The sequence below is a fragment of the Siniperca chuatsi genome, linkage group LG1 (genome assembly GCF_020085105.1).
Source record: "Siniperca chuatsi isolate FFG_IHB_CAS linkage group LG1, ASM2008510v1, whole genome shotgun sequence".
NCBI lineage: Eukaryota > Metazoa > Chordata > Actinopteri > Centrarchiformes > Sinipercidae > Siniperca > Siniperca chuatsi.
Window position 1 is genome coordinate 33,787,913 of NC_058042.1, and position 25,659 is coordinate 33,813,571.

At 39.5% G+C, this 25,659-nt stretch overlaps 1 protein-coding gene across 22 annotated transcripts in view; it reads left to right on the top strand.

Moving 5' to 3' along the window:
* celf1 (cugbp, Elav-like family member 1) overlaps positions 1-25,659 on the top strand; it is an 81,512-nt gene that overhangs the window by 17,137 nt on the left and 38,716 nt on the right. For 14 of the 22 annotated variants that reach the window (XM_044189148.1, XM_044189166.1, XM_044189296.1 and 11 more), the window contains 2 exons: positions 15,807-15,994; positions 16,727-16,809. In XM_044189148.1, coding sequence (XP_044045083.1) covers positions 15,807-15,994; positions 16,727-16,809 — 271 coding nt within the window. Of the gene's footprint in view, positions 1-12,941; positions 13,353-15,806; positions 15,995-16,725; positions 16,810-25,659 lie in introns of those variants that run through there. The other 8 variants (XM_044189247.1, XM_044189254.1, XM_044189324.1 and 5 more) reach the window with 6 other exon arrangements.

Below are 25,659 nucleotides of genomic sequence, written 5' to 3' on the forward strand. Positions count from 1 at the left end.
TAGCACAGAGACAGCACTGGTGAAAATTACAAATTACCTTTTAATTGCATCAGACAATGGATTTGTCTCTGTACTTGTCTTGTTAGATCTTAGTGCTGTGTTCGACACCATTGACCATCACATCCTATTACAGAGACTGGAACATGTAATTGGCATTAAAGGAGCCGCACTAAGCTGGTTTAAATCCTATCTGTCAGATCGATCTCAGTTTGTACATGTTAACGGTGAGTCCTCCGCGCATGCCAAAGTTAGTCACGGAGTTCCACATGATTCTGTGCTTTGATTGATTCTATTCACCTTATATATGCTTCCTTTAGGCAATACTCCATAAACTTTCATTGCTATGCAGATGATACCCAATTATATCTATCGATCAAGCCAGATGAAACCAACCAGTTAACTAAACCTAGCATGCCTTAAGGACATAAAGACCTAGATGACCTGCAACTTTCTGTTGTTAAACTCAGACAAAACAGAAGTTATTGTACTTGGTCCCAAACATCTCCAAGACACATTATCTAAAGATATAGTTACTCTAGATGGCGTTGTCCTGGCCTCCAGCAGCACCATAAGGAATCTCTGAGTTTTCTTTGATCAGGATTTATCCTTTAACTCCCACATGAAACAAACTTCAAGGACTGCCTTTTTTCACCGATGTAACATTGCAAAAATAAAGCACATCCTGTCTCAAAATGATGCCGAAAAATTAGTGCATGCATTTGTTACTTCTAGGTTGGACTATTGCAATTCCTTATTATCCGGCTGCCCGAATAAGTCCCTTAAGACTCTCCAGTTGATCCAGAATACTGCGGCACATGTACTGACAAGAACTAGGAAAAGAGATCATATTTCTCCAATATTAGCTTCTCTGCACTGGCTCCCTGTAAAATCCAGAATAGAATTTTAAATCCTTCTTCTCACCTACAAAGCTCTTAATGGTCAGGCACCATCTAATCTTAAAGATCTAATAATACCTTAATTATCCGACTAGAACACTACGCTCCCAGAATGCAGGGTTACTTGTGGTTCCTAGAGTCTCCAAAAGTAGAATGGGAGCCAAAGCCTTCTGTTATCAAGCTCCTTCCCTGTGGAATCAGATCCCAGTTTGGGTTCAGGAGGCCTATTATTATTAATTTCTTAATATTAACACTACAATTATTATTCTTCTATTTAAAAATAAATAAAAATAATTCTAGGGATATTTGCATTGTGCCTCAAAGTGTAATGAGATAACTTCTGTTATGAATTCTGAACTACCACTACTACTACTACAGTTCTTACAATTACAACAACTACTATATTGTTTACTACTGCTACTACTACTACAGTCTTTACTACTACTACTACTACTACAGTCTTTACTACTACTACTACTACTACTACTACAGTCTTTACTACTACTCGATTTGATTCAATTCGATTAAACTTTGTCATTATACGTGTACAAGTAAAAGGCAACAAAATGCAGTTTAGGTCTAACCAGAAGTGCAATAAGCAAGTGCAGGATATAAAATATGTGCATAAATGCAGGATAGCGTAGTATTATGAAAATATTTTACAAGTGGTACTATGGACATTATATACAGATGCTGCTATACTGCTACTACTACTATTACTGCTACTACTAACACTACTTCTGCTACTACTACTACAGTCATTAATACTGATGGTACTACTACCACTACTACTACTGAAGTCTTTACTACTATTTCTACTACTAGTACTACAGTCTATACTACTACTACAGTCTTTACTACTTCTAATACTGCTACTACTAACACTACTACTACTACAGTCATTAATACTGATGGTACTACTATCACTACTACTACTGAAGTCTTTACTACTATTACTACTACTAGTACTACAGTCCTTACTACTTCTAATACTGCTACTACTAACACTACTACTACTACAGTCATTAATACTGATGGTACTACTATCACTACTACTACTGAAGTCTTTACTACTATTACTACTACTAGTACTACAGTCTTTACTAATACTACTACTACTACTTTTATCGCTACTACTACAGTCATTACTACTGCTGCTGCTGCTGCTGCTACTACTACTACTACTACAAGTACTACTACTATCACCACTACTACTACAGCCTTTACTACTATTACTACTACTATACTACTATTACTACTACTACAGTCTACAGTAGTACTACTACCACTAGTACTACTACAAGTCTTTACGACTACTACCAGTAATACTACTACTACTACAGTCTTTAATACTACTACTACTATTACTATGTACTACTACTACATATACTACTACAGTCTGTTGTACTACTACTACTACTACTACTACTGTCTGTACTACTACTACTGCAGGAATCTTTTCTACTACTACTACTAGACACTACTACTACTACTACTACTACTACTACTACAGTCTTTACTACTTTTAATACTGCTACTGCTACCCCCCATGGGAAACAGATGTTAACATTGCCAAAGCATGTGTGAAATAAAAAGAAACAGAAAAAATGCTATTAGTGCTATTAGAATATATACAGATAAGTAAGATAATATAGTAATAATAATAATTATAAAAATATTGACTTGCAGTTAAAAATACAAATACAGGTAAGTGAAAACTACATAAACACTGCAACATGTTCTTATGTACGGTGGTGTTCAAAAGTGTTTGCCCCCTTCCTGATTTCTTGTTTTTTTTGCATGTTTGTCACACTTAAATGTTTCAGATCATAAAACAAATTTAAATATTAGTCAAAGATAACGCAAGTAAACACAAAATGCAGTTTTTAAATGAAGGTTGTTATTATTAAGGGAAAACAAAATCCAAACCTACATGGCCCTGTGTAAAAAAGTGATTGCCCCCTAAACCTAATAACTGGTTGGGCCACACTTAGCAGCAACATTTGCAATCAAGCGTTTGCGATAACTTGCAATGAGTCTTTTACAGCGCTGTGGAGGAATTTTGGCCCACTCATCTTTGCAGAATTGTTGTAATTCAGCCACATTGGAGGGTTTTCGAGCATGAACTGCCTTTTTAAGGTCATGCCACAGCATCTCAATAGGATCAGGATCAGGAACAGGTCAGGACTTTGACTATGCCACTCCAAAGTCTTCATTTTGTTCTTCTTCATCTGTCAGCCTCACTAGAATGCTGTATCAAATTCACATCTGAATCCATCTAAGGTTTGGCTAATATGCAACACATGTTGAATAAACATTTGCAAACAGTTTGCTCAACTTATCTCCACTAGGCCACTCCAAAGTCTTCATTTTATTCTTCTTCAGCCATTCAGAGACCCCACAACAACATCCAAAGAACTGCAGGCCTCACTTGCCTCAGTTAAGGTCAGTGTTCATGACTCCACCATAAGAAAGAAACTGGGCCAATATGGCCTGCATGGCAGAGTTCCAAGACGAAAACCACTGGTGAGCAAAAAGAACATTAAGGCTCGTCTCATTTTTGCCAGAAAACATCCTGATGACAATACTCTGTGGACTGACGAGACAAAAGTTGAACTTTTTGGAAGGTGTGTGTCCCATTACATCTGGCGTAAAAGTAACACCGCATTTCAGATAAAGAACATCATACCAACAGTAAAATATGGTGGTGGTAGTGTGTTGGTCTGGCACTGTTTTGCTGCTTCAGGACCTGGAAGACTTGCTGTGATAAATGGAACCATGAATTCTGCTGTCTACCAAAAACTCCTGAAGGAGAATGTCCAGCCATCTGTTCGTGACCTCAAGCTGAAGCAAACTTGGGTTCTGCAGCAGGACAATGATCCAAAACACACCAGCAAGTCCACCTCTGAATGGCTGAAGAAGAACAAAATGAAGACTTTGGAGTGGCCTAGTCTGACCTGAATCCTATTGAGATGCTGTGGCATGACCTTAAAAAGGCAGTTCATGCTCGAAAACCCTCCAATGTGGCTGAATTACAACAATTCTGCAAAGATGAGTGGGCCAAAATTCCTCCACAGCGCTGTAAAAGACTCATTGCAAGTTATCGCAAATGCTTTTGATTGCAGATGTTGCTGCTAAGGGTGGCCCAACCAGTTATTAGGTTTAGGGGGCAATCACTTTTTCACACAGGGCTATGTAGGTTTGGATTTTGTTTTCCCTTAATAATAACAACCTTCAATTAAAAACTGCATTTTGTGTTTACTTGTGTTATCTTTGACTAATATTTAAATTAGTTTGATGATCTGAAACATTTAAGTGTGACAAACCCGCAAAAAAATAAGAAATCAGGAAGGGGGCAAACACTTTTGCACACCACTGTATATGTGTGTGTGTCTAGGTCATTCACTGTCCCTCAGGTTGTGGCGTGTTGATACATAATGGGCAGCAAGATATTCCTTGTCTCCTTCTCCTAGGAGTGTTTTTAATTTTGAGTGGTCATTTAGCTCTTTGAAATCTGAGATTACAGAGTTGAACTTGTTAAAATATTTTTTTTCGATTGCCAGTTTGTGGTCACTAAGCCTGTACTTGGTTAGGAGCTGTCTCTGCTTTCTATCTCTGACAGTAGAGAGCTATTCTGCCAATTCATAATCTCTTTTTAGGGCCAGATAACATTATAATCTACTTTGGCTTTTAGTTTCTTCTTTCCAATGTTCCAAGTAGGTTTCTTTACATTGCTTTATAATTTGGTTTACTCTGATTGGTGTTTGGAAAGCAGTTTTTTTGTGAGACTGATCAGAGTGTGTCTGAGAGGAGGCAGTTAGTCTCAGCACCAACTGACGTAGGGGATTCTTTTCTGGGCTCAGCTCTTGGGTTTGGAGGGCTTTGGAATGGAGGGTGTCTAGGGGTTTGGATTTAAGGTGATTAAAACAGTTGAGCGCTCTCATTTGAATGTTATTTATCAGTGGGTATCTGCCTAATTCTGCTTTACATGCATCTGTTGGTGTTTTTCTGTGTACGTGTAAAATGTATCTGCAGAATTCTGCATGTAACGATTCTGTTGGATGTTGCTATCAACGGGTAGTTGGAGTGGACCCCATACTTCACTACCATACAGTGTAATGGGGTGGATAACACTATCAATCACTAGCTAAATTTCTTATTGGAATCTCGAAATTATAAAATTTTCTCTTAATTGCAGACAGTAGAACATCAGCGTAAAACAGAGACTTCACCTTTCTATCTCCCTTTTTTCCAAATACATTGATTTTAACCAGATCATGTAGAAGTATTTAATAGAGCCCGTCATGCCAAATAGAGTTGAAAGTTTTCTTGAAGTCAATAAAAGTTTTATGTGGGTATAATTTTGTTTTGTGTTACTTATTGTATGTTTATATTTGTTTAGAATTTCATTGTACCTAGTACATAATGCTGGGTTGTTTGGTTGGCGATGTTTTTCATTTGCCTATTCTTCCTAGGTCTTTTCAGGTGGTTTAGTATTTTTGAACAAACCTTTTGTTTGGCATTTTTGATTTTTAACAGGCTTCCATTGTTTGTTTTACAAGGTTAGCTTTAATAGCTGCCTTATGAAATATCATATTGATATCATCTATGGACTTTTTTCCACCATCTCTTCTAGGGACATATTGATTTTGATTATATACTGATATGTCATTCATCAGATCAGGTGAGTTCAAGGCCATGATGAATTTGTCTTTACTGTCTTGGGCCCATCTGTGGGTGGATATAATTTGTACAGCTTACTGGGTTCCTTTTTGTGTCACTCATTTGACCCGAAAGTTTAAAGAGCACATTTATTTGGTTGGGGTCTGAAAGGGAGGAATGTTGTCTGACAGTGAATGCACTGATAGTTGACTGTCCATGTCAGTGATTCCATAGTCTACTATTATATGTATGTATGTAGGAGTATATATCTCCATAAAGAGTACCCTCTGAACCTACCATTAACTATGTACAGGCCTAAGGTCTGACAGAGACTGTCAGTTTTCTTGGTCTGTTTTCTTTCAGAGTCAAAGTTGTTCCGAGGGGTGATGGGAGTGTGTGGTAAACAGGGCAGACTGGTCAAACACGTGGTTGTTGCCATGTGGGTTGATGACATCAGGTTTGATTCCTGTTCAGATCTCCAGTTAGAAGCACATTTCCCTGAGCCTGGAAATGGGCGATTTCTGAGTGGAGAGTTTCAAAAATTTCTCCTTCAAAATAAGGAGAATCTACTGGGGGTATATAAATGGCGCAGAGATATAGGTCTATATCAGTTATGCCCAGGCTTTGATCTAATCTTAACCAAATGTGTGAGTTACCCTGTTTAATTGGTGAGATCAGATGGCAAAGATTCCCCCCCCCCCCGATGTTTTGCCCTTGAGTGGCCATTTTTAAATTTTATAGCCAGCATCTTGACTTCATTATATCCTGGAGCACAGTAAGTGAGTAGATAATTTTAACACCATGTTTCTGTTAACACAAGTACATCAACATCTTCGCTAAGTCTTTAGCTCAAAGGTTGAGGAGTGGAGACCCTTGAATATTCCAGAAACTTATATGAAATGAACGCATTAAAGAAATCATAATTAACCTGTATAGTGAGACAAAACACCTACAACTATCTATACATTTACAATACTGAATAATAATTTTACATGGATACATACTATTTTCACTAATATTATCATTGTACTATCATTATGTTTCTCAAGTCATTCTTTACTGCTACTACTACTTCTTACTACTACAGTCTTTACTGCTACTACTACTACTACTACAGTCTTTACTGCTACTGCTACTTCTTACTACTACAGTCTTTACTGCTACTACTACTACTACTACAGTCTTTACTGCTACTGCTACTACTACTACAGTCTTTACTGCTACTATTACTAGTGTCTCTGTTTCTGCATCTATAAACTGATCTGACCATGGAATGATACCTTTGAAATGTGGGTGGGCATTTACCAAATTCTATAGCCATCCACTCTTCGAAAACATTATGTCTAGTTTTTCAAGCTTGGTGACTTGGATTCAGACTTTCTGAGTTTTACTTCCAGCTTTGACAGTATTACAGTTTAGCTTCCAGCTTTTTTAGCAATGTATTTCAGCTCTTAGCTTCTTTAGCTATTGCAGTTCAGTTTCCAGGTTATTATGTCTTCTTCCGTATACTTAGCGGTGGACTACTACATCTGCATACTTTCATTTACATAAGCCATTCAAATGTCAAAATGTTCAGCTCTTTAAGGACATTTATGTTTCTATTCCACCTTTTTCTACCTTTTTTGCTTTTTAAAAATGTTAAGCTTTTTTCAAAAACTTAATAGAAGTGAGTGCAATTTTGCCATGGCAACGCCGTTTGACAGACCCTAAAAAGCTTCGCAATTTAGCATCGCAAAGGTCTTAAGATTGCACTGCCCAAATTTGCAGTTGATCCGATTAATTGTCTACGAGGATTTCATTAAGTACGGATCCTGTGAATGGCGAGAAATGGCATGTTAAATCCAAAATGGCTGACTTCCTATTGGATTTAGGGAATGGCTTTTTATTAAAGTCTAGAGATCTGCCTCTCAAATTTTTGTACATCATTTTGTACACAGGTAAAATGCACCGTGAGGGTTGCTTTGTTGAAATTTTGTAGGGGGCACTATCGAGCCATTTTGCCAAACCAAGCCCCAGACTATACCAGAAAACAAAACACACCCCTTTTGATGTGTTTGCTAAGTTTTGTGAGTTTTCCACTATCCTTAGCCGTTTTGAAGGCCAAAAGTCATTAGGGCACACTATATAGCTGGCGTGCCACCCCCAACGCTAAAAGTGAACTCAAATTAAAGTATTTACCAGATCAAGTCTGGGCGCATAGTTTTGAGTCGTTTTCAGCATTCTAATGGCCTTAAATATGTATTTGAAAAATTCTAATTGACGCAGGAAATCCAAAATGGCTGACTTCCTAATGGGAAAACTCTCTCAAAAGAACTGAAATATGTTCTTTATGATGAGAGCAATCAACCCCCAAAATCTCATGAAGATCAAAGCAACTTTATGTCAACCATGCCGTGTATTTGGGGGCGCTATAGAGCCCCCTGGCCACGCCCAGTCACTGTAGAACTTTGCGATTTTTGCCAGTTGTGACATGTGTGCAAAATTTCAAGCATTTGTAAGCATCCTAAGCCCCTCAAAAATGCATTTGATGGGGCAGAAAAATAATAATAATTAAAGCAGCAAACAGTGATGAGGGGGCTTTCGCACCTCCTGCACGTTGGGGGTTGCTGCAGCCGTGGCACCGGCACAGTAGGTGACACAGTGACTATAAATCCTTATTGGCATGTAGATGTCCTCAGACCAGGACTCTTATCAAATGTGTGAAATTTGGGGCATATTGGACAATGTATGCTCAAGTTACACAAGTTACAACAACTTCCTGTTTCATGGGGAATAATGAGCCATCATGGCAACGGCGTTTGATGAAAAGTATCACAATTTAGCATCATCAACATCTTAAGACTTTAGTGACCCATATGAGGTGAATCTGATTAACCGGCTAGGAGTAGTTTGTAAGTGTATTCGGCCTGTAACTTCCTGTTGCCAGTAGATGGCGCAATGACTATAACTCCTAATTCGCATGTAGATGTCCTCAGGCTGGTACTTTTATCAAACATGTGAAATTTGGTAAAGATCTGACGATGTGGAACCGAGGTAGCACAGTTACTAATTTCAAAACATCGTAACATGGCAATTCAATGCCACGCCACGGACATGCCATTGAACTATACTCAATATTTGAAGAACTTTTCATCGCAAAGGTCTTTAGATTGCACTGCCCAAATTTGAAGTCGATCTGATTATTTCTCTAGTAGGAGTTCATTAAAGTACAGACCCTGTAAATGGCAAAAATAACCTAAAATTGCACAGTAAATTCAAAATGGCTGACTTCCTGTTGCGTTTAAAGTATGGCTACAAGAGGCTTTTCTTTAAGTCAAGAGATGATACATCTGCCTCTCAAATTTTGTACATCCAAGCGAGGGGTACTTCACTGAAATTTTGTTGGGGGCGCTATTGATCCATGCCAGCAACGCATATCAGACAACAAAATAGACCGTTTCTGACACGTGTGCCAAGCTTCATGAAATTCATGAAGTTTGAGGCTGATCAGTTGAAACATTGCTGAGTTATTCCCACTTCCTATTTGGCATGGTGTCATGCGTCTGTCATGGCGACCACGTTAGACAAACCAACAGATGTTGCTGGATATCAAGTGTAGACCACACAATTTAAATTTCATGTAGATCAGATGGTTGCCACACATGGCTTGCTTCCTGTTGCCAGTAGGTGGCGCTATGACTATAACTCAGCACTGACATGTAGAAGTCTTCAGGCCGGGACTCATATTAAACGTGAAATTTTTGGCAGATCGGACAATGTACACTCAAGTTACAACAACTGTTTCATGGCGAATAATGAGCCATCATGGCAATGGCTTTTGATGAAAACTCATAAGCTTCACTATTTAGCATCATCAAATTTGAGGTGGATCTGGTTAACCTGCTAAGAGTATAGGGCCGGTAATTTCCTGTTTCCAGTCGGTGGCGCTATGACTATGTCTTAAAAGGCAAATCTTCAGGCTGGGACTCTTATCAAAGATATTTAAAAAAGGTCTGATGATGTGGAGCTGAGGTAGCACAGTTACTAAATTTGGAACAAGGTAGCACTGTTACTAATTCTGGAACGAGGTAGCACTGTTACTAATTTTGGAACCAGGTAGCACTTTTACAAATTTTGGAACCAGGTAGCAGAGGGGGCAGAAAAATAATAATAATCTCTACAAAAACAATAGGCCCTAGCACTTTCCTGCTTGGGCCCTAATAATAATAATAATAATAATAATAATGATAATGATAATAATTAATAATGATCTCTACAAAAACAATAGGTTACTTGCACTTTCAGTGCCAGGAGCCCCAATAATAATAAAAATAATAATCTTGACAGAAGCAGTAGGTTCCGTGGACTTTCAGTGCCAGGAGCCGTTGGCACTGGCACTTTTGTGCTTAGGCCCTAATAAAGATTATAATAACAATAGTGTGAATGCTGCACACTACTTGAAATCAAGCAAGTGTACTAGGGATTTAACCAAATACATTATGTGGATATGAACAGATAATGCACCAAAGAGTCATAGCTCAGTCAGATCAGACACACACACAGCTGGAATCAGCAGAACCCACTTATACCAGTGATAGTTTTATCTTTGATCCATTGAAGAAAAACGTCCATAAACCTAATTTGAAATCACTGAAAAAATGCACTCCTTATAACTTCAGATCGTGAACATCCTTGGTTACATGTGAACAGGAACTGCTAGTTGGTCTGGGCTAAGAACACTCAAGCTGTTTACAGGAAGGGCCAGAGCCGCCTCTATTTTCTGAGGAGGCTGAGGTCCTTCAACATCTGCCGGACAATGCTGAAGATGTTTTATGAGTCTGTGGTGGCCAGTGCTATCCTGTATGCTGTTGCATGCTGGGGCAGCAGGTTGAGGGTTGCGCCAACAGACTCAACAAACTAATCCGTAAGGCCAGTGACATTGTGGGGGTGGAGCTGGACTCTCTGGCGATGGTGTCAGAGAGGAGGATGCTGGCCAAACTACATGCCATCTTGGACAGCGTCTCCCACCCACTCCATGACGTGCTGGTCAAACAAAGTACCTTCAGCGGAGACTCATCCCCCCAAAAAGCACCACAGAGTGCCACAGGAAGTCATTCCTGCCTGTGGCCATCAAACTCTTTAACTCCTCCCTCTAAGTGTCAGTCTGTATGACCCTAAGTCATTAAACTGGACATTGATCATTACATCTCTGCAATACTTGAGATAATTGTGCAATATCCTGTGTTAATACTCCTGTGCAATATACCCTTTTCAATTAAAATTCCCTATTTATTGATATTGATATTTATTCTTACCTTTATTACTGCTGTGCAATATCCTCCGTCTCATTATAAATAAGCTACACTTAACTTGGCAGTTCATGCACTATTACTTTATACCATATTATTATCATCAACCGGTAAACCAACTTTGTACTTCACACTTATTTTATTTTATACTTATACCCACTTGGTACTTAATTTATTTCTGACCTGTATTAAAGTGTATTATATTTTTTTTTGCTTAGTACTTCTATTCCTGTGTGCACTGACGTGATAGTGAGCTGCTGTAGCAAAAGAGTTTCCCTTCGGGGATCAATAATCAGAATCAGAATCAGAAATACTTTATTGATCCCCGAAGGGAAACTCTTTGTTACAGCAGCTCGCCTTTACGTCAGTGCACACAGGAGAAAGTACTAGCAAAAAATATAATACAATACACTATAAAAACAGGTCAGAAAATAAATAAATAAGTATAAGATAAAATAAGTGTGAAGTACCAATAAAGTATTTCTGATTCTGATTCTGATTGCTAATGCTGCATATCTTTCCATAGTAAACATTTGCCAAAATGTAAACAAATATAGCTCTAAGTGCACTGCAAGATAAAGCTTGACTGATGATGGACAGATTTTTTTTTTAACCTCTAGATCCCATATTGATTTAGGATTATACAATACAAATTTAGGATTAACCTCAAGATCCCATATTGAAGTATGCACCCTTAGGAACACAAGACCAAGGGAAAAAATTATATGTTGTTGCATTGCAGTTCTGGTCTGGTTCATGTTCACACTGGATTTATACAAACGAACCAATAGGAGAGAACATGGAGTAGACGGAGTATGATACATTCACAACAGTCCGCAGTTTTAACTGCTTTTGAAAAGGGAAAATCCCTGCACTCTTGTGCTGCCATGGTTACCAAATTATGCAATTCATGCTAAAATCACGATATACTGTTTGTTTTCACACCACAAACAAACTGCACCAGAGTCTGCTTGTAAGTGGACTGAGACATCTTGAAGAGGAAGGTCTCTTGGTTGTTTAGTCCGGCCCCTGATTCGAGTTACAGCTTTCACACCAGCCCAAACGAACTGTACTAACCGGGCAAACACACCAGGGTTTGTTTTAACCGAACCAAACAGGTTAAATGTAAATGACACTTTAGACCAACATTTCATTCTGGGTCATTATATGTACAGCCTCTGTTTTATTTCCATTATTCATTTCCATCGAAAACACTAACAGTTACAAACATTTTGTTTAAACTCAGTTTAGACAAATGTTTTCTTTTGTTTTTGGAGGTGTCTGTGCAGCATCTGCAGCTCTAGTACAGCCTGTACTAGACACAGAAGGAAGTCACTCTTTGCACACCAGACGGTTGACTCTGGGTAACTGACACCTGTGGGGTAATTAGATTCAGTGTGTAGATAATGTGGGGGGCAAGCACACTTTCAGTAACTGCAGTGTCTGTATTTCTCATATTGTCTGTAATCATAGCAGTGTTGTCATGTGCCTCTCCAACTTCCATTCCCAGTTTTAGGAATTCTGCAACATTATTTCCAGTATGCGATTCAAACACAGGACAAGTTTGAGTCCAGCACCAATAACTACCTGAAGGCAGGTTGGCAGATACTGTAGTACATACATCCCTGCAGTTTATCTCATTTCATAGGTGTGGGTGTGTATGTGCATTTGAGTTTGTGTGCACACTGCAGGGTGCACAAAGACCAAAGCCAGTGTCATTTGACATTGGTTCCCTTCTGTTTTTACACACACAAATCACACACAAACCAGTGCAGCCTGTAGGACAACAGGGTAAACACAGCCCTCCTCTGGCCGGAACCTAATTGTTAGCCCCTGGTGTGGCTAGTCCAGGGATTAGCTACTGGCTGGGGAGTACTATTCACTCCCTCTTTCATTCCCTCTGCCCACTGGGCCTTATCACCATCAATCTGACACCCTGTTTATCTGACGCTGCAGCTAGATCTGCTGGCCTAGGAGAAATGTTCACAAAGGCCATGGACCATCAGCACTTTGATTGTGGGACCCCAAATGGCCATTACTCTCTCTGTCCCCAGTGATCCCAGCAGCCTTCTGTCTCCATGATCTCCATGCAGTGGTTAGTCCCAGTCCCAGAACCTGGAAAGCCAACCTGAAGGCCTGTCGCTTTGTGTCTGTCATTTGTGCTTTTCTTCCATCTCAAACAAAGGTGGTTCCTTAGCCAGATTTTGTTTGTTGTATTTGTGTTCCAGTGGACGGGTTCTCCATGTGGATTTGTTTGTTGCAGCACACTGTTTTTCTCTGCTTTTTGTGCACTGTCGGCTGCCTTATTATACCCTTCGTCAGGGACTTACCAACAAGTGTACAATCTGGAGTTTACCACCACCTTCTGATCACTCTGTCAATTTAGCTTCATTGTGTTAAAGAAGAAGAAAGCTAAATAAACAGATTGTGCCATCATGGCTTCTTTTAAGCTGGATTTTCTCCCCGAGATGATGGTGGACCATTGCTCTTTGAATTCTAGTACTGTGTAAGTAACTCCCTCTGGCCAGCTTTGTAAGTATTATATGTTTCCTAGGGTTGTCCTGTGTCTCTGGAAATCAGCTACAAAAGATTGGTCTGTTTTAAAGTCTTTATTGTGATTTCATGTATAATTAGTAATAATTATGAGAAGCTTTGTTATAGCGTGTCAGGGTGAAAATAGGCCTAAGAATGAGAACTGCCCCTTTCTTGGTCATTTGTTTTCTCTTTGCAGTTTTGTCATGCTCAAAGGTTCCTGATGTATATCCGTGTTGTTCACATGTAAGCTGTTACTTCACTACGCTTTGGTTCTTCGTAAAAAAAAAAGCACCTGATGTCCTGCGCTAATTAACTTTTTGGGGCGCATTTTCGCCAACAGTAGGTAATAAAATTGTTTGAGAAGATGACATTTTTGAGCAATGATCACATATTAGCCAAAACCTTTCGTCTGAAATTTAAATATAGTATCAGATGACTAATGTTAGTTATATCCAGTGAAGAAGTTTTTAATTCTGTAGTGTTTGAAATGTTTAAACTATAAAACTAACAGCTTCAAACTGCTATTCTTTTATCACCAATTAGACTCTGCTACAATAGCTTGTGTTGTAGCTAGCCATCAATGCATAGTACAGCGGGTTGCCAGATCATCAGGTCAGGTATCTCCTGTATCTCACTCTTTCACATTTCATCATAATTGCCTACTTTTGAAGAAAACACACATACCTTGCAACTCTGCATAGATCTTACCGGTAACTGCGTGGAGTTAAAATAACAAGATAATTTGAGATTGGTAAAAATATTGGTTGGGACAATTCAGCAGCATCTTGACATTAGTACGGACATGTCCAATCTATTCCTATGGCTGAAACAAGACAAACCACGAGAAGGAGGGGGACATGGGGAGTGTCTGAATCAGCTTTCACTCTTATTTACTTGTCCCAATGTGCACACATTTATTTCTAGTGTTTTTCCACTGGCCTAATATTCCCTCTAATATTTCCTGTCCTAGCCAGCTGTTTTGGAATGTGATGATGAGACATTAGCTAAGGGGATTAGTAATTCCAAAAACGTGCTATGCCTCAGCTTTAAAGTTTTTAGAGAATCTATAATTTTATCAGAAAATAAGATGCGTTTCCAATGCATCGACTGTAACTGTACTAACACATACTTGAGTCGCAAATGTATTTACCATTACGATAGCAGAATCAGTATAATGCTATACGTTAACTCATTGGCTATCGTCCACTCTACTGAAAAGGCATAACATTAGCTAGCTTTGTGACAAACTAGGAAACTAATTTAACAACAGATAAACTGCAAGCATGTGTTTTATAGGCTGTCAGTGTTATACTGACAAGGGAGAAAATGATAGGGCCGTTGTTCATTTACAGCTAGAACTGTCTTATTAACTATTTAACAAACACATGTAAAAGTAAGGACAAACAGGACACCCACATGGCTGACATGACTGCTGTGACTTATTTAGGTTATACAAAATGGAGAAATGAGGGGCCACGGTTTATTATCTTTCAAGTCATGTGTTTCACACTCAAATGGGCACCTTACCATGAAGATGCATTAAGAGACCTACAAACTTAGACTCTGTTCCGCTCAGTCAGTGCTCAGCTCAGCTGTGATGTTTTCAGGCAACTCGGATCAGTGTGTCACAGTGCTCTGAAGTGGACAAACTATGCAATAGGGACAATGATAATAAAATGGCTCAAACACATATTTGGTTTTCCATTACATTGAATAAGAATATAATGTAATGTAATAATTCAATTATTGTTATTGTACGTCCAATAATGCATAGCCTTGGCTGCGGACTAGGGATTCCACTCGAAACCTGACTCTCCGCTGTGGTCTCTACTCAGAACTACTGCCCACTGTGTTTGTGTGTGTGTGTGTGTGTGTGTGTGGGGACTCAACCACACCTTCATGCAAACAGACACAGACAGCAGAGGAGAGAAAGGCAGAGAGGCAAAAATCTCTATTCAGAGCCAGGTTTCAAGTGGCATCCCCAATCCACAATCCAATCCAATCTCAGTAAAATTTTAGTTGAAGGTGACAGAAGTATGAAAGCCTATCTTCCATTGGCATACCAGTGTTAGAAGATGTACTGCTGGGAAGTGGTACCTGGCAATGGAGGTGGTGTCATGCTAGAAGTAGCATGACGTAATACAACAGCAGTAGAATAACGCAGAAGTAATACTCAGTAGAATATGTGATCATTATTATTATTATATGACGTTGATAATATCATAAAGAAAATAAAACTCTATCAGAGCATCCCTACTTTCCTCCATATCATTTATCTATTTCTCTTGCACATTTTTTTCACTGAAAAATCAGTTACTTGACAAAATTTACCTAGCAAGCTGTTGTATTGTTGCAGTTGTAAGAAAAGGAAATCAACATGTTTGTTTCTAATCTCCAACTAATGCACTTGTATTTGTCTTTGTAGTGGGAAGAAGATGAATGGGTCTCTGGACCACCCCGACCAACCAGACGTTGATGCCATTAAGATGTTTGTGGGACAGATTCCACGGACCTGGTCCGAGGAGCAGCTTCGTGAGCTATTTGAGCCTTATGGACCAGTCTATGAGATTAATGTTCTCCGAGACCGCAGCCAGAATCCACCACAGAGCAAAGGTTAGCCTGAAGTAACATAGTAACACATACACACACACACACACAATGAATCTGTAGTAGTAATATCTAACCCTTTAATTTTGTAGTGTAGTATAAAATTTGACTGGGCTGCACATTATCGGTGTGCCAAAGACTTGCTATATAAAACTTCCCAAACTGTTGGCTTTTTTCAAAGAACCCCTCTATTTATCTCAGATATGATAGATATCATTAGTTAGATAAACATTTTTGGCTTTAAGGACAGAGAAAAACACATTAATGATCAGTTACATCAGTTACTAAACCTTAGTAGACTAGAATAAGTCCATGCCTCCTTATTCTGTACATGTTACACTTCTAATGTAATGTCTTTGTTTTTACATTAACGTTGTATCATGACTGATTAATAACCATACCATTTTGTCCTGTCAATCAGTCCATCATTGTATCCTTTAGTGTGTCTGTGTTTGTCTTTGTGTTTTCGGTAATAACAAAAGTAATTATTTTTTTGGGTTACTTATTCCTATACTACTACTACTACTATTAATAATTATTATTATTGGGAATTCTAGAGGTAATCACTCTACATTAGTTTTTTGGATTAATAAGGACCTCATAATGGCCTAGTGGTAGTGCTGCCAAACTGTTGTGGGGCCTAGCATACCCTCCACATAGCAGATGTATGAGCTTACACACCAAATCTATTAACTGAGTCAGGTGTGTGACATGGGTGTTTTTTTCATTCCCCGGCAGGCTGCTGTTTTATAACGTACTACACTCGCAAATCAGCCTTGGAAGCACAGAATGCTCTGCACAACATGAAGATTCTGCCAGGGGTAGGTGACAGCCTCCATAAACTGCTCTTTCAATGCATGCTGGTTCATATGGATACCTTGGACTTGTTCTCTGTGGTTGGCCATTAACAGCTGTACCAAAGGTGGGCTGCAGCTTCAGTGTAGAGTTTGGTTCAGTTTTGGAGTGTGAACATGAACAGACCATCAGAATACAGGGTTTTCTGTCTTCCTTGAACTGTGGGGGCTGATTGAGCAATCAGGTCTATTGTTCGGGGTCAAAGCACCAACCGTGTTGGAACCCTATTGTTTTTGGTCTGACTATCATTATTATTATTGTTGTTATTCCGTTTGTAAAAGTTTGTGCAGTTTTGGTTGTGCAGACTAAACTGTCAATGGTGCAAAGGTGATATTTTAAGGGAATGTATTAAAGCTCAGACATACTTTTCGCATTTCACGTACAGCTGCGGACTTGAACCAGTCACGCGCACTCTGTTCCATTCATACTACGATGAGGGTCCGCGTTGGTCTGGCGTTCCACGCGTCAGGATCTTCGCAGCAAAGTATAGTACCAAGTTACAGATTGGGCTGTAGCAACGTGTCACTGATTATTCTTGAAGTGTCTATGGAGTAGCCTGCAGCTGGAGTTTGTTGCCATCCTGTCCTAAGCACAGTAGGCAGACATAGCAAGATTTCTGGATGATTTGGAACTTTCCACTGTTTGGGCGCTAAGAATGGAAAGCATGTGCAAATCAAAGCGCCTCCAAAGTCCAGCAGCGACTACTTCGACTACAAACAGACCTACTCCATTGCTCCATTATCTGGAGCATGCGCAGAAGGCGCGCTTGCTATGCGTACAGTCCGCACAGTCACAAATTATGGGCTGTGTGCGGACCCTCGCAGATGTGGGTGATGACAACATCTACGCCTTGTGGACAAGGAAAGTATGAATTTGGCTTTAGAGCCTGCAAATATTTTGCAGAAAAAGAAAGTCCCATGTTAACCACAAGGGGCTGCTATAATAAAAGTAAACACGTTAACTCACTAACCGTACATCACACATTCAAGTCCTATCTACAAATATCTACATGTCCCTCATATGGAGTTGCATTCCATGTTATAGGCCATGTCTATTTCTGCCTGTAATAACTTTTCAGAAATTTGCGAAATATGCAAAATCCACTACTAGTCTGTGTTTTTTGACTCAGTGACAAAATTGGTGATAACATATTCTCTGAAACCTCAAGCACATTTTTGATTTTGTAATAGCTGCATGACTTCATCATTAGAAAAACGTATCTCATCAAAAAAAAAAACCTCCAAATTGCATGATATTTAATAGGCACATCCAGAATGAGCTCCAGATTCAGCATGTCAGATTTGATGCAAATCGGTCAAATGGTGGCACTGTGCCAATTTTTCAGTTATTTAATGATAGAGAATTCTTCCTGGTGTCGAAATACTTGCTCCAAATGACACAACAATCTCATTTGTTGTGCATCAAAATCTGAAGGGACACAGTAAACTCATACCGACACGTCAAGGAGATGCACCCTATTTTTTCCCTGACAATGCTACATTGTGAACAGCAAATATGTATTGAAATCATAAAAAGAAACCTTGCTGTCAAAAAACTTGGTGTAATTTATTATCAGGCTGCAGCCTCTCACCTGCTCTCTGTCTCAGGCCTGAGCACACACACGCACACAAACACACACGGAACACAGAACAGCAGAGAGGCGGGTGGGATTACTCAAGTTGATGACAACTACACTTGTTACTGTAAGTGAGTGCAAAAAAACCTTTGTGAGTAAAAAAACTGTACTTTATCAATACACCTGTTCAACAAGCATAAACATCTAGAAAGCGATATTTTAATTTAATCTGCTCTGTCTGCAGTCTGATCCACTGGCACTATGTTTACAGAAGCACAGCATGCTAGCTCAGCTAAGTGAATTGTTACAAGCTAAAACAAAAGCTCTCTGTATGTAGTCTAACTGTTTCTTAGTTTGTACCGTATCTTTAAAATTTGTCAAATTTTTGTAAACTTACTGTTGGCTGAGACAAACCAGCCCCTTCTTTCTCTACCAACGGTAACTTACCTGCAGGCAGCCAGTGAATCACATCAGCAGCAGGGGGAGGAGGACAGAGGAGAAGAGGAAGGACTGATACTGACTGTTGTCAGTGTTCTTCTTTCTAAACTTCACTCAGTATTTTGATGTCAGGAATTTGATTTATTTTATTGACATTTTAGATTCGTTTTCAGTGAAATATTATTGAGTTTATATAGTGACTTTGCTGTTGCTTCTCTAGAAACAACTTTTAGTTATATTTAAAATATTAAAATCTAATCCTTTTCTGAATTCTTTTTTAAAAGATTATATTTTAAAAGAATATATTTTTTTATAAAGCAATTATTTAGCAATGAAAAAGATCCGAAAAGATAGTAAATGGACTGTACTTATATAGCGCCTTTCTGACTACTCAAAGCGTAGTCGTAAGCGTACTTTAACTACATATCACATTCACCCCATTCACACACTGATGGCAGGTGCCAACTGCTCATCAGTTGAAAGAAAGTAATCACACACCGCAATTTGGGTTTCAGTGTCTTGCCCAAGGACACTTCGACATGTAGGCTGGGGGAAGCTGGGATCAAACCGCCGACCTTCCGATTGGTGGACGACCTGCTCTACCACTAAACCACAGTTGTCCCTGTGGCTTAGTGGTAGAGCGTACGGATAAGAGTAGTAGTATCGATAAAATACTAATGATACCCATTCCTAAACACAAGTTTAACACTACAATTTGTCAAAAAACACAAATTTTATTGGGGACCCACTCAAATGACCACCTGTGGGTCCCGGGGACTCACTACATTAAAAACCTCACATCCTGTCACACCCAGGTTCCTTGCGGTCCAAGCCAGGGACACCACAGAGTTCTCAATGGTAATGGAGAGGTCATGGACGGGAGATGCCTTCCCTGGAAGGAAGAGCAGCTCAGTCTTGTCGAGGTGGAGCTTTAGGTGGAGTGCAGAGATCCACTGAGAGATGTCAGCCAGACACGCAATGCTGCCACCTGGGTTTCAGACCGGGGAAAAAACAGGATTAGTTAAGTGTCGGATAGGGACAGTATGTAGAAGAGAGTTTGAGAGAGAGGTTTGAGAGTTTGAGAGAGGGGGAGAGAGTAGGATATGAAGAAGTAGTTAGAGATATGAAGAGAAGTTACAGAAAGGTTAGTGGTAGAGCACTTCCTGGCGAATATAAGGTTGATTTGGCCCCCCCAACATAACAATGTTTAATTTCACTGGATAGACACAGCGTGAAATTCGAAAGGAGTAAAGTGTGGAAGCAGGTAGAAAGAAATCTCAATTTGGGTGAAATTCTCTGGCGTTATCCAAGTCTCAGTGAGAGCAAGGAAGTCCTGAGATCGCAAGGAAGCGTGGCCAGAGATTAACTCAGTCTTGCAGGAAGCTGACTGGCAGTTCCATAGGCCCCCTGTGACAAGATTGTTATCGGCCAATATTCAGTAAAATTATGCGATCGGGAGATTGGGATTAATGCTTTACAGTTGGTGATCACGAAAACCGATCAAGGGTGTGGATTGTATTTGTTTACTTCTCTGGCATATTTAGTTTTCAGTAATGGGCTCATCAAAGTGAGGAAGAAAGGAGAGGGAGAGGCAGTGATGAGTCAGAGAGGGAGAGACACGTCAGAATTTTAAAAAAGGAAAATGAAAATGCTGAGCGATTTCTGATTCTGAGAAATTTAATTATAATGACTTGAACAAAACTTTGGTCAAAATATAATACAGCGTTATGTGGTTCATTTGAATTTCAAGGACTTTTTAAGCACTAAAAAAGGAGCTATTGTCAAGGTATTCCAGTAGGATTTGTTAATACTGCTATACCAGCTGCAATAACAAAACAAAAAACGACTGGATACCAACACAGCAGATAAAGCACAGTCAAGCAGAGAAATGCCTATTTGAAAAGTAAATATAAACTAATTCTAGCAGTCTTGAAGTAAGTTACCCCCATAAGTCAGAATGCTCACTGTATTACTGGATGAAACAGCAGATACTCTTTGCATCCTATAACTACATCTATTTGCTTATTTGTATCTATACTGCTCTTAAACCTTTATATATTTAATGTATTTGACCATGATTTTGATTTTTAAAAAATCTGGAAAATTTGATATACGTCAGGTCTGGCCGTCGCCACTATAATCAGAATCAGAATCAGAAATACTTTATTGATCCCTGAGGGGAAACTCTTTTGTTACAGCTGCTCACTATCACGTCAGTGCACACAGGAATAGAAGTTCTAAGCAAATCAAAATATAATACACTATAGATATAAGATATAAAATTAAAATAACTGTAAAGTACAAAGTGGATTTACCGGTTGATGATAAGTATGAACGCTATAATAATATAATATAATATAATATAATATAATATAATATAAGTAATAAGTAATAGTGCATGTACTGTCAAGTTAAGTGTAGCTTATTAAGATGATTATGAGACAGTGGATATTGCGCAGCAGGAATAGAAGTATCAATAACTATCAATAAATAGGGAATTTTAAACTGAAGAGTATATTGCACAGCAGTATTAAACAGAGAATATTGCACAATTATTTAAACTATTGCAGTGATGTTAATGGTCCAATGTCCAGTTGAATGATTTAGGGTCATATAGACTGACACTTAGAGGGAGGAGTTGAAGAGTTTGATGGCCACAGACAGGAATGACTTCCTGTGGCACTCTGTGGTGCTTTTTGGGGGGATGAGTCTTCCGCTGAAGGTAGTCCTTTGTTTGACCAGCACGTCATGGAGTGGGTGGACTGTCCAAGATGGCATGTAGTTTGGCCAGCATCCTCCTCTTGACACCACCGCCAGAGAGTCCAGCTCCACCCCCACAATGTCACTGGCCTTATGGATTAGTTTGATGAGTCTGTTGGCGTCCGCTACGGAATTACATGAAGCTCAGGACAACACTAACCAGGAGATCAAGCTACATTGATACGAGGTCTAGAGGAGGGAGCTAACCACTACTCTGACCAAGGCGTGGAGCTAGAATCGCAGCTGATGTCGCTAACCTCTGAAATCAAACAATTGATGGCCAAAAACGTAAGATCTGGAATCTAGGCAACGCAGAGACAACTGCAGGATAATCAGTGTGGAAGAAAACTTTATAGATGTTTGTATGGAATGGTCGGTGGCTAAGTTTCTCCTGAACCCGCTGGGCTTGGACTACACCCAGACACTCTACCGAGCTCACAAAATCTATTGCCCAAACCGATGGATGGGGATCCCTGAGACCGATCGTGGTCAAGTTTCACTATTTTCAGGAAAAGATGGACGTTCTGACAAAAGCATCAAGCCAGCACCCCATCCAGCAGAAAGGGAGTCCAGTTTGATAAAACCAAATCAATCAAGACCCTAATGGCCGGTAAATTATATTAGTAGGTAGGTTATGCAACACTTCGATTATCCTTGCAAATATCCATCCATCCATTTTCTACCGCTTGGTCCCGTTAGGGGTCGCGGGTGACTGGAGCCTATCCCAGTGACTTTGGGCCTTAGGCAGGGTACACCCTGGACAGTGGCCAACTCGTCGCAGGGCTAACACAGACACAGACAAGGACAGACAACCATTCACTCTCACATTCATTCAATACGGGCAATTTTAGAGTTATCAATTAACCTACACATGCATGTCTTTGGACGGTGGGAGGAAGCCGGAGAACCCGGAGAGAACCCACGGTAACACGGGGAGGACATGCAGACTCCACCCAGAGAGATTGTGTGATGTTGGTCTGGTCCGGGAATCGATCCCACGAACCCACGATCTCCTTATTGGGAGGCAGGAGCTTTAGCCGCTCTGCCACCGTGCACCCCCCTTGCAAATATCTATTGTTCAAATTGGGATGACCCACAATTTTTTTAAACTAATAGCCTCTCTCCCTGATGTCGACACTCATCAGCAAATCATAGCGGGAGACCTAAATTGCACACTGAATCCACAACTAGATAGATCCAACCCCAAGCCAGACAACCAGTTATCCAAAGCAAGAACTGCTACTTTCATGTAGTCCTGTGGTCTTACAGATCCATGGAGGAAATTAAATCCTGCTACGAAACAATTCTCATTTTTCTCACCAGTTCACAAAAGTTATTCGAAAATCTAGATTATTTCTTAATCAACAGCAATCTCTTCCTGTCAGTTACCAATTCACAGAACTATAGTATTGTTATATTAGATCACTCTCCAGTGCAATTGGACATACATTTTCCTGAGAATACACAGCCCCGATGGGGCGGCTTGATCTCTCGCTATTGCTATGCGCCCAATTAAAAAAATTTGTCGATCAGCCAATAGACCTCTTTCTTGACATAAATGACTGTCCAGACATATCGCGACGTACACTATGGGAAACACTTAAAGCCTATATCAGAGGTCAGATAATTTCATACACAGCCCACATGAATAAGCAATGTAATAAAGGCCTTTAAGACATCGAAAAATCTATAATGGATTTGGACAAAAAATATTCAGCATCTCCCAGATCAGAACTCCACAAAGAGTGTCTCCTTTTACAAATAGAATTTAATAACCTCTCCACCGATCAGGCAGAGAAGAACCTACTTGAACAAAACACAAATTCTGTGAACATGGAGACAAAGCAGGTAGAATACTCACACATCAACTAATTACAAATGTCCAGTAATTCTCAAATTGCAGAGATAAATACTGGCCCAGATACAACCACATGCGACCCTCAACTTATTAATAATCAATTTAAGAAATACCACTCAGATTTATATCTCTCTGATATAAAAACGTGCAATGCAATCTTTCCTTGATACACTATATATTACCACTCTCAATTCAGACATTCAGACCTCTCTTGATGAACCACTTATCACTACAAGCAAGTGTACTCCATGCAGAGCGGAAGTGCCCCAGGACCAGATGGGTTTCTGGTTGATTATTACAAGGCTTTTCCTCCAATTCTCATGCCCATTCTTAAAGCAATGTATGATGAAACACTAGAAAATGGTAATCTTCCGCCAACCCTCACACAAGCAACTATATCAGTATTGTTAAAAAAGGATAAAGACCCACTTGACTGCTCATCCTACAGGCCCATCAATCTCCTCTGCTGTGACTACAAAATACTGACCAAATCTCCTGTTAAACGAGGTGACACCTACAATTACACATCAACTATCAGTTATACTCAACCCATCCAGTACAGCTGTCTAAGGTGATCTTATCACTAGACGCCGAAAAGGCATTTGACAGAATAGTCAAGTGGGAGTATTTGCATGTAGTCAGCGGCAGATGGCCGCCCACCGTGAGTCTGGTTCTGATCGAGGTTTCTGCCTATTAAAAGGCATAAAAGGTTTTCCTTGCCACTGTCCCAAGTGCTTGCTCTTGGTGGGAATTGTTGGGTCTCTGTAAATAATATTATAAAAAGTACGGTCTAGACCTGCTGTATAGGAAAAGTGCAATGAGATAACTTCTGTTATGAATTGGCGTTATATAAATACAGTTGAATTGAATAGTCCTAAGGAAATTTGTATTTGGGGAAACATTTTGTGAATGGATTAGAATCCTGTATGACAGCCCTAGATCTGCTGTTAAAACAAATTGCTTAATATCAGATTATTTCCCAATTTAGTAGGGTACACGCTTTATAAGGGTTGTTGCGTGTCGCCATTTTTGTTCGATTTAGCTATAGTACCTCTCTCTATTGCGATCAGGAATGACAAGAGGATTAAGGGCATTACAAGGGGAGATAAACCCACAAGGTTTTGCTATACGCTGATGACCTTCTCTTCTATGTTGCCAACCTGGTACAGTCTATACCTCACCTCTTATGTCTGCTACGGGAGCTTCTCAGGCTATAAATTAAATTTAAACTAAAAGTCTTCTTTTTCTTGTAAACAATATTGGCAAATCACTAAGATATGACCAGTTCCCTTTCAAAATTGAACATCAATCCTTTGAGTGTTTTAAGGGAACTAGTTATATGTGCACCTAAGTACTTAGAGTGGCAAATTTCAATACAATGTTAGAACGTATGAAAGAATCAGAAATACTTTATTGATCCCCGAGGGGAAACTCTTTTGTTACAGAAAGCAGATTTAGAATGGTGGTCATGCCTTCCGATTTCATTATCTGGACGTGTTAACGCCCTCAAAATTATATGGTTACCAAGATTTCTGTACTTGTTTTAAGCACTTCCTGTCTGGCTCTCAAAATATTTTTTTGTTAAATTAGAGAAATATATCTCAACTTTTGTGTGGAACCAATTAAACCCTCAAATGAAAAACTCTTATTGGAAAGACCTAAATCTGAAGGAGGGCTGGGTCTACCTAATTTTCATAATTAATTAATAATAATCATTATTATTACTGGGCAGCAAATACCTCCACTTGGGTGACAGCATTTTCTAATAAAGATGAGCCTGTCTGGGCATCAATGGAACTCACCTCACATATATCAATCTCCCCAATATCCTTATTATCTGCTCCATTGCCATCATGTACCAATACCAAGATTTTTTCCAATCCTGTAGTGTTTAATTCCATTAACATTGCTTCAAGATGGCGTTGTGGATGCCTTGCATGCTGTTTTGTCTTGTTTTGTTTTGTTTGTAAATTCAGTTTTCTTCTGTGATACCCGGAGCTCTTTCACCAGAGAAGAGCTCATGAACATTAGGGGAACTACATCAGCAGACTTATTTCCGTCTTTTCTGCTGTCATCAGTAGAATTATTGGGCATTCTGGTCAAAGGTGCTCTCACCTTTGCTCATGCAGTGAAATGCTGGAGGAGTGAGAAATGTGCCGGTGCGCTTGTGCTCTTCTGTTGGCA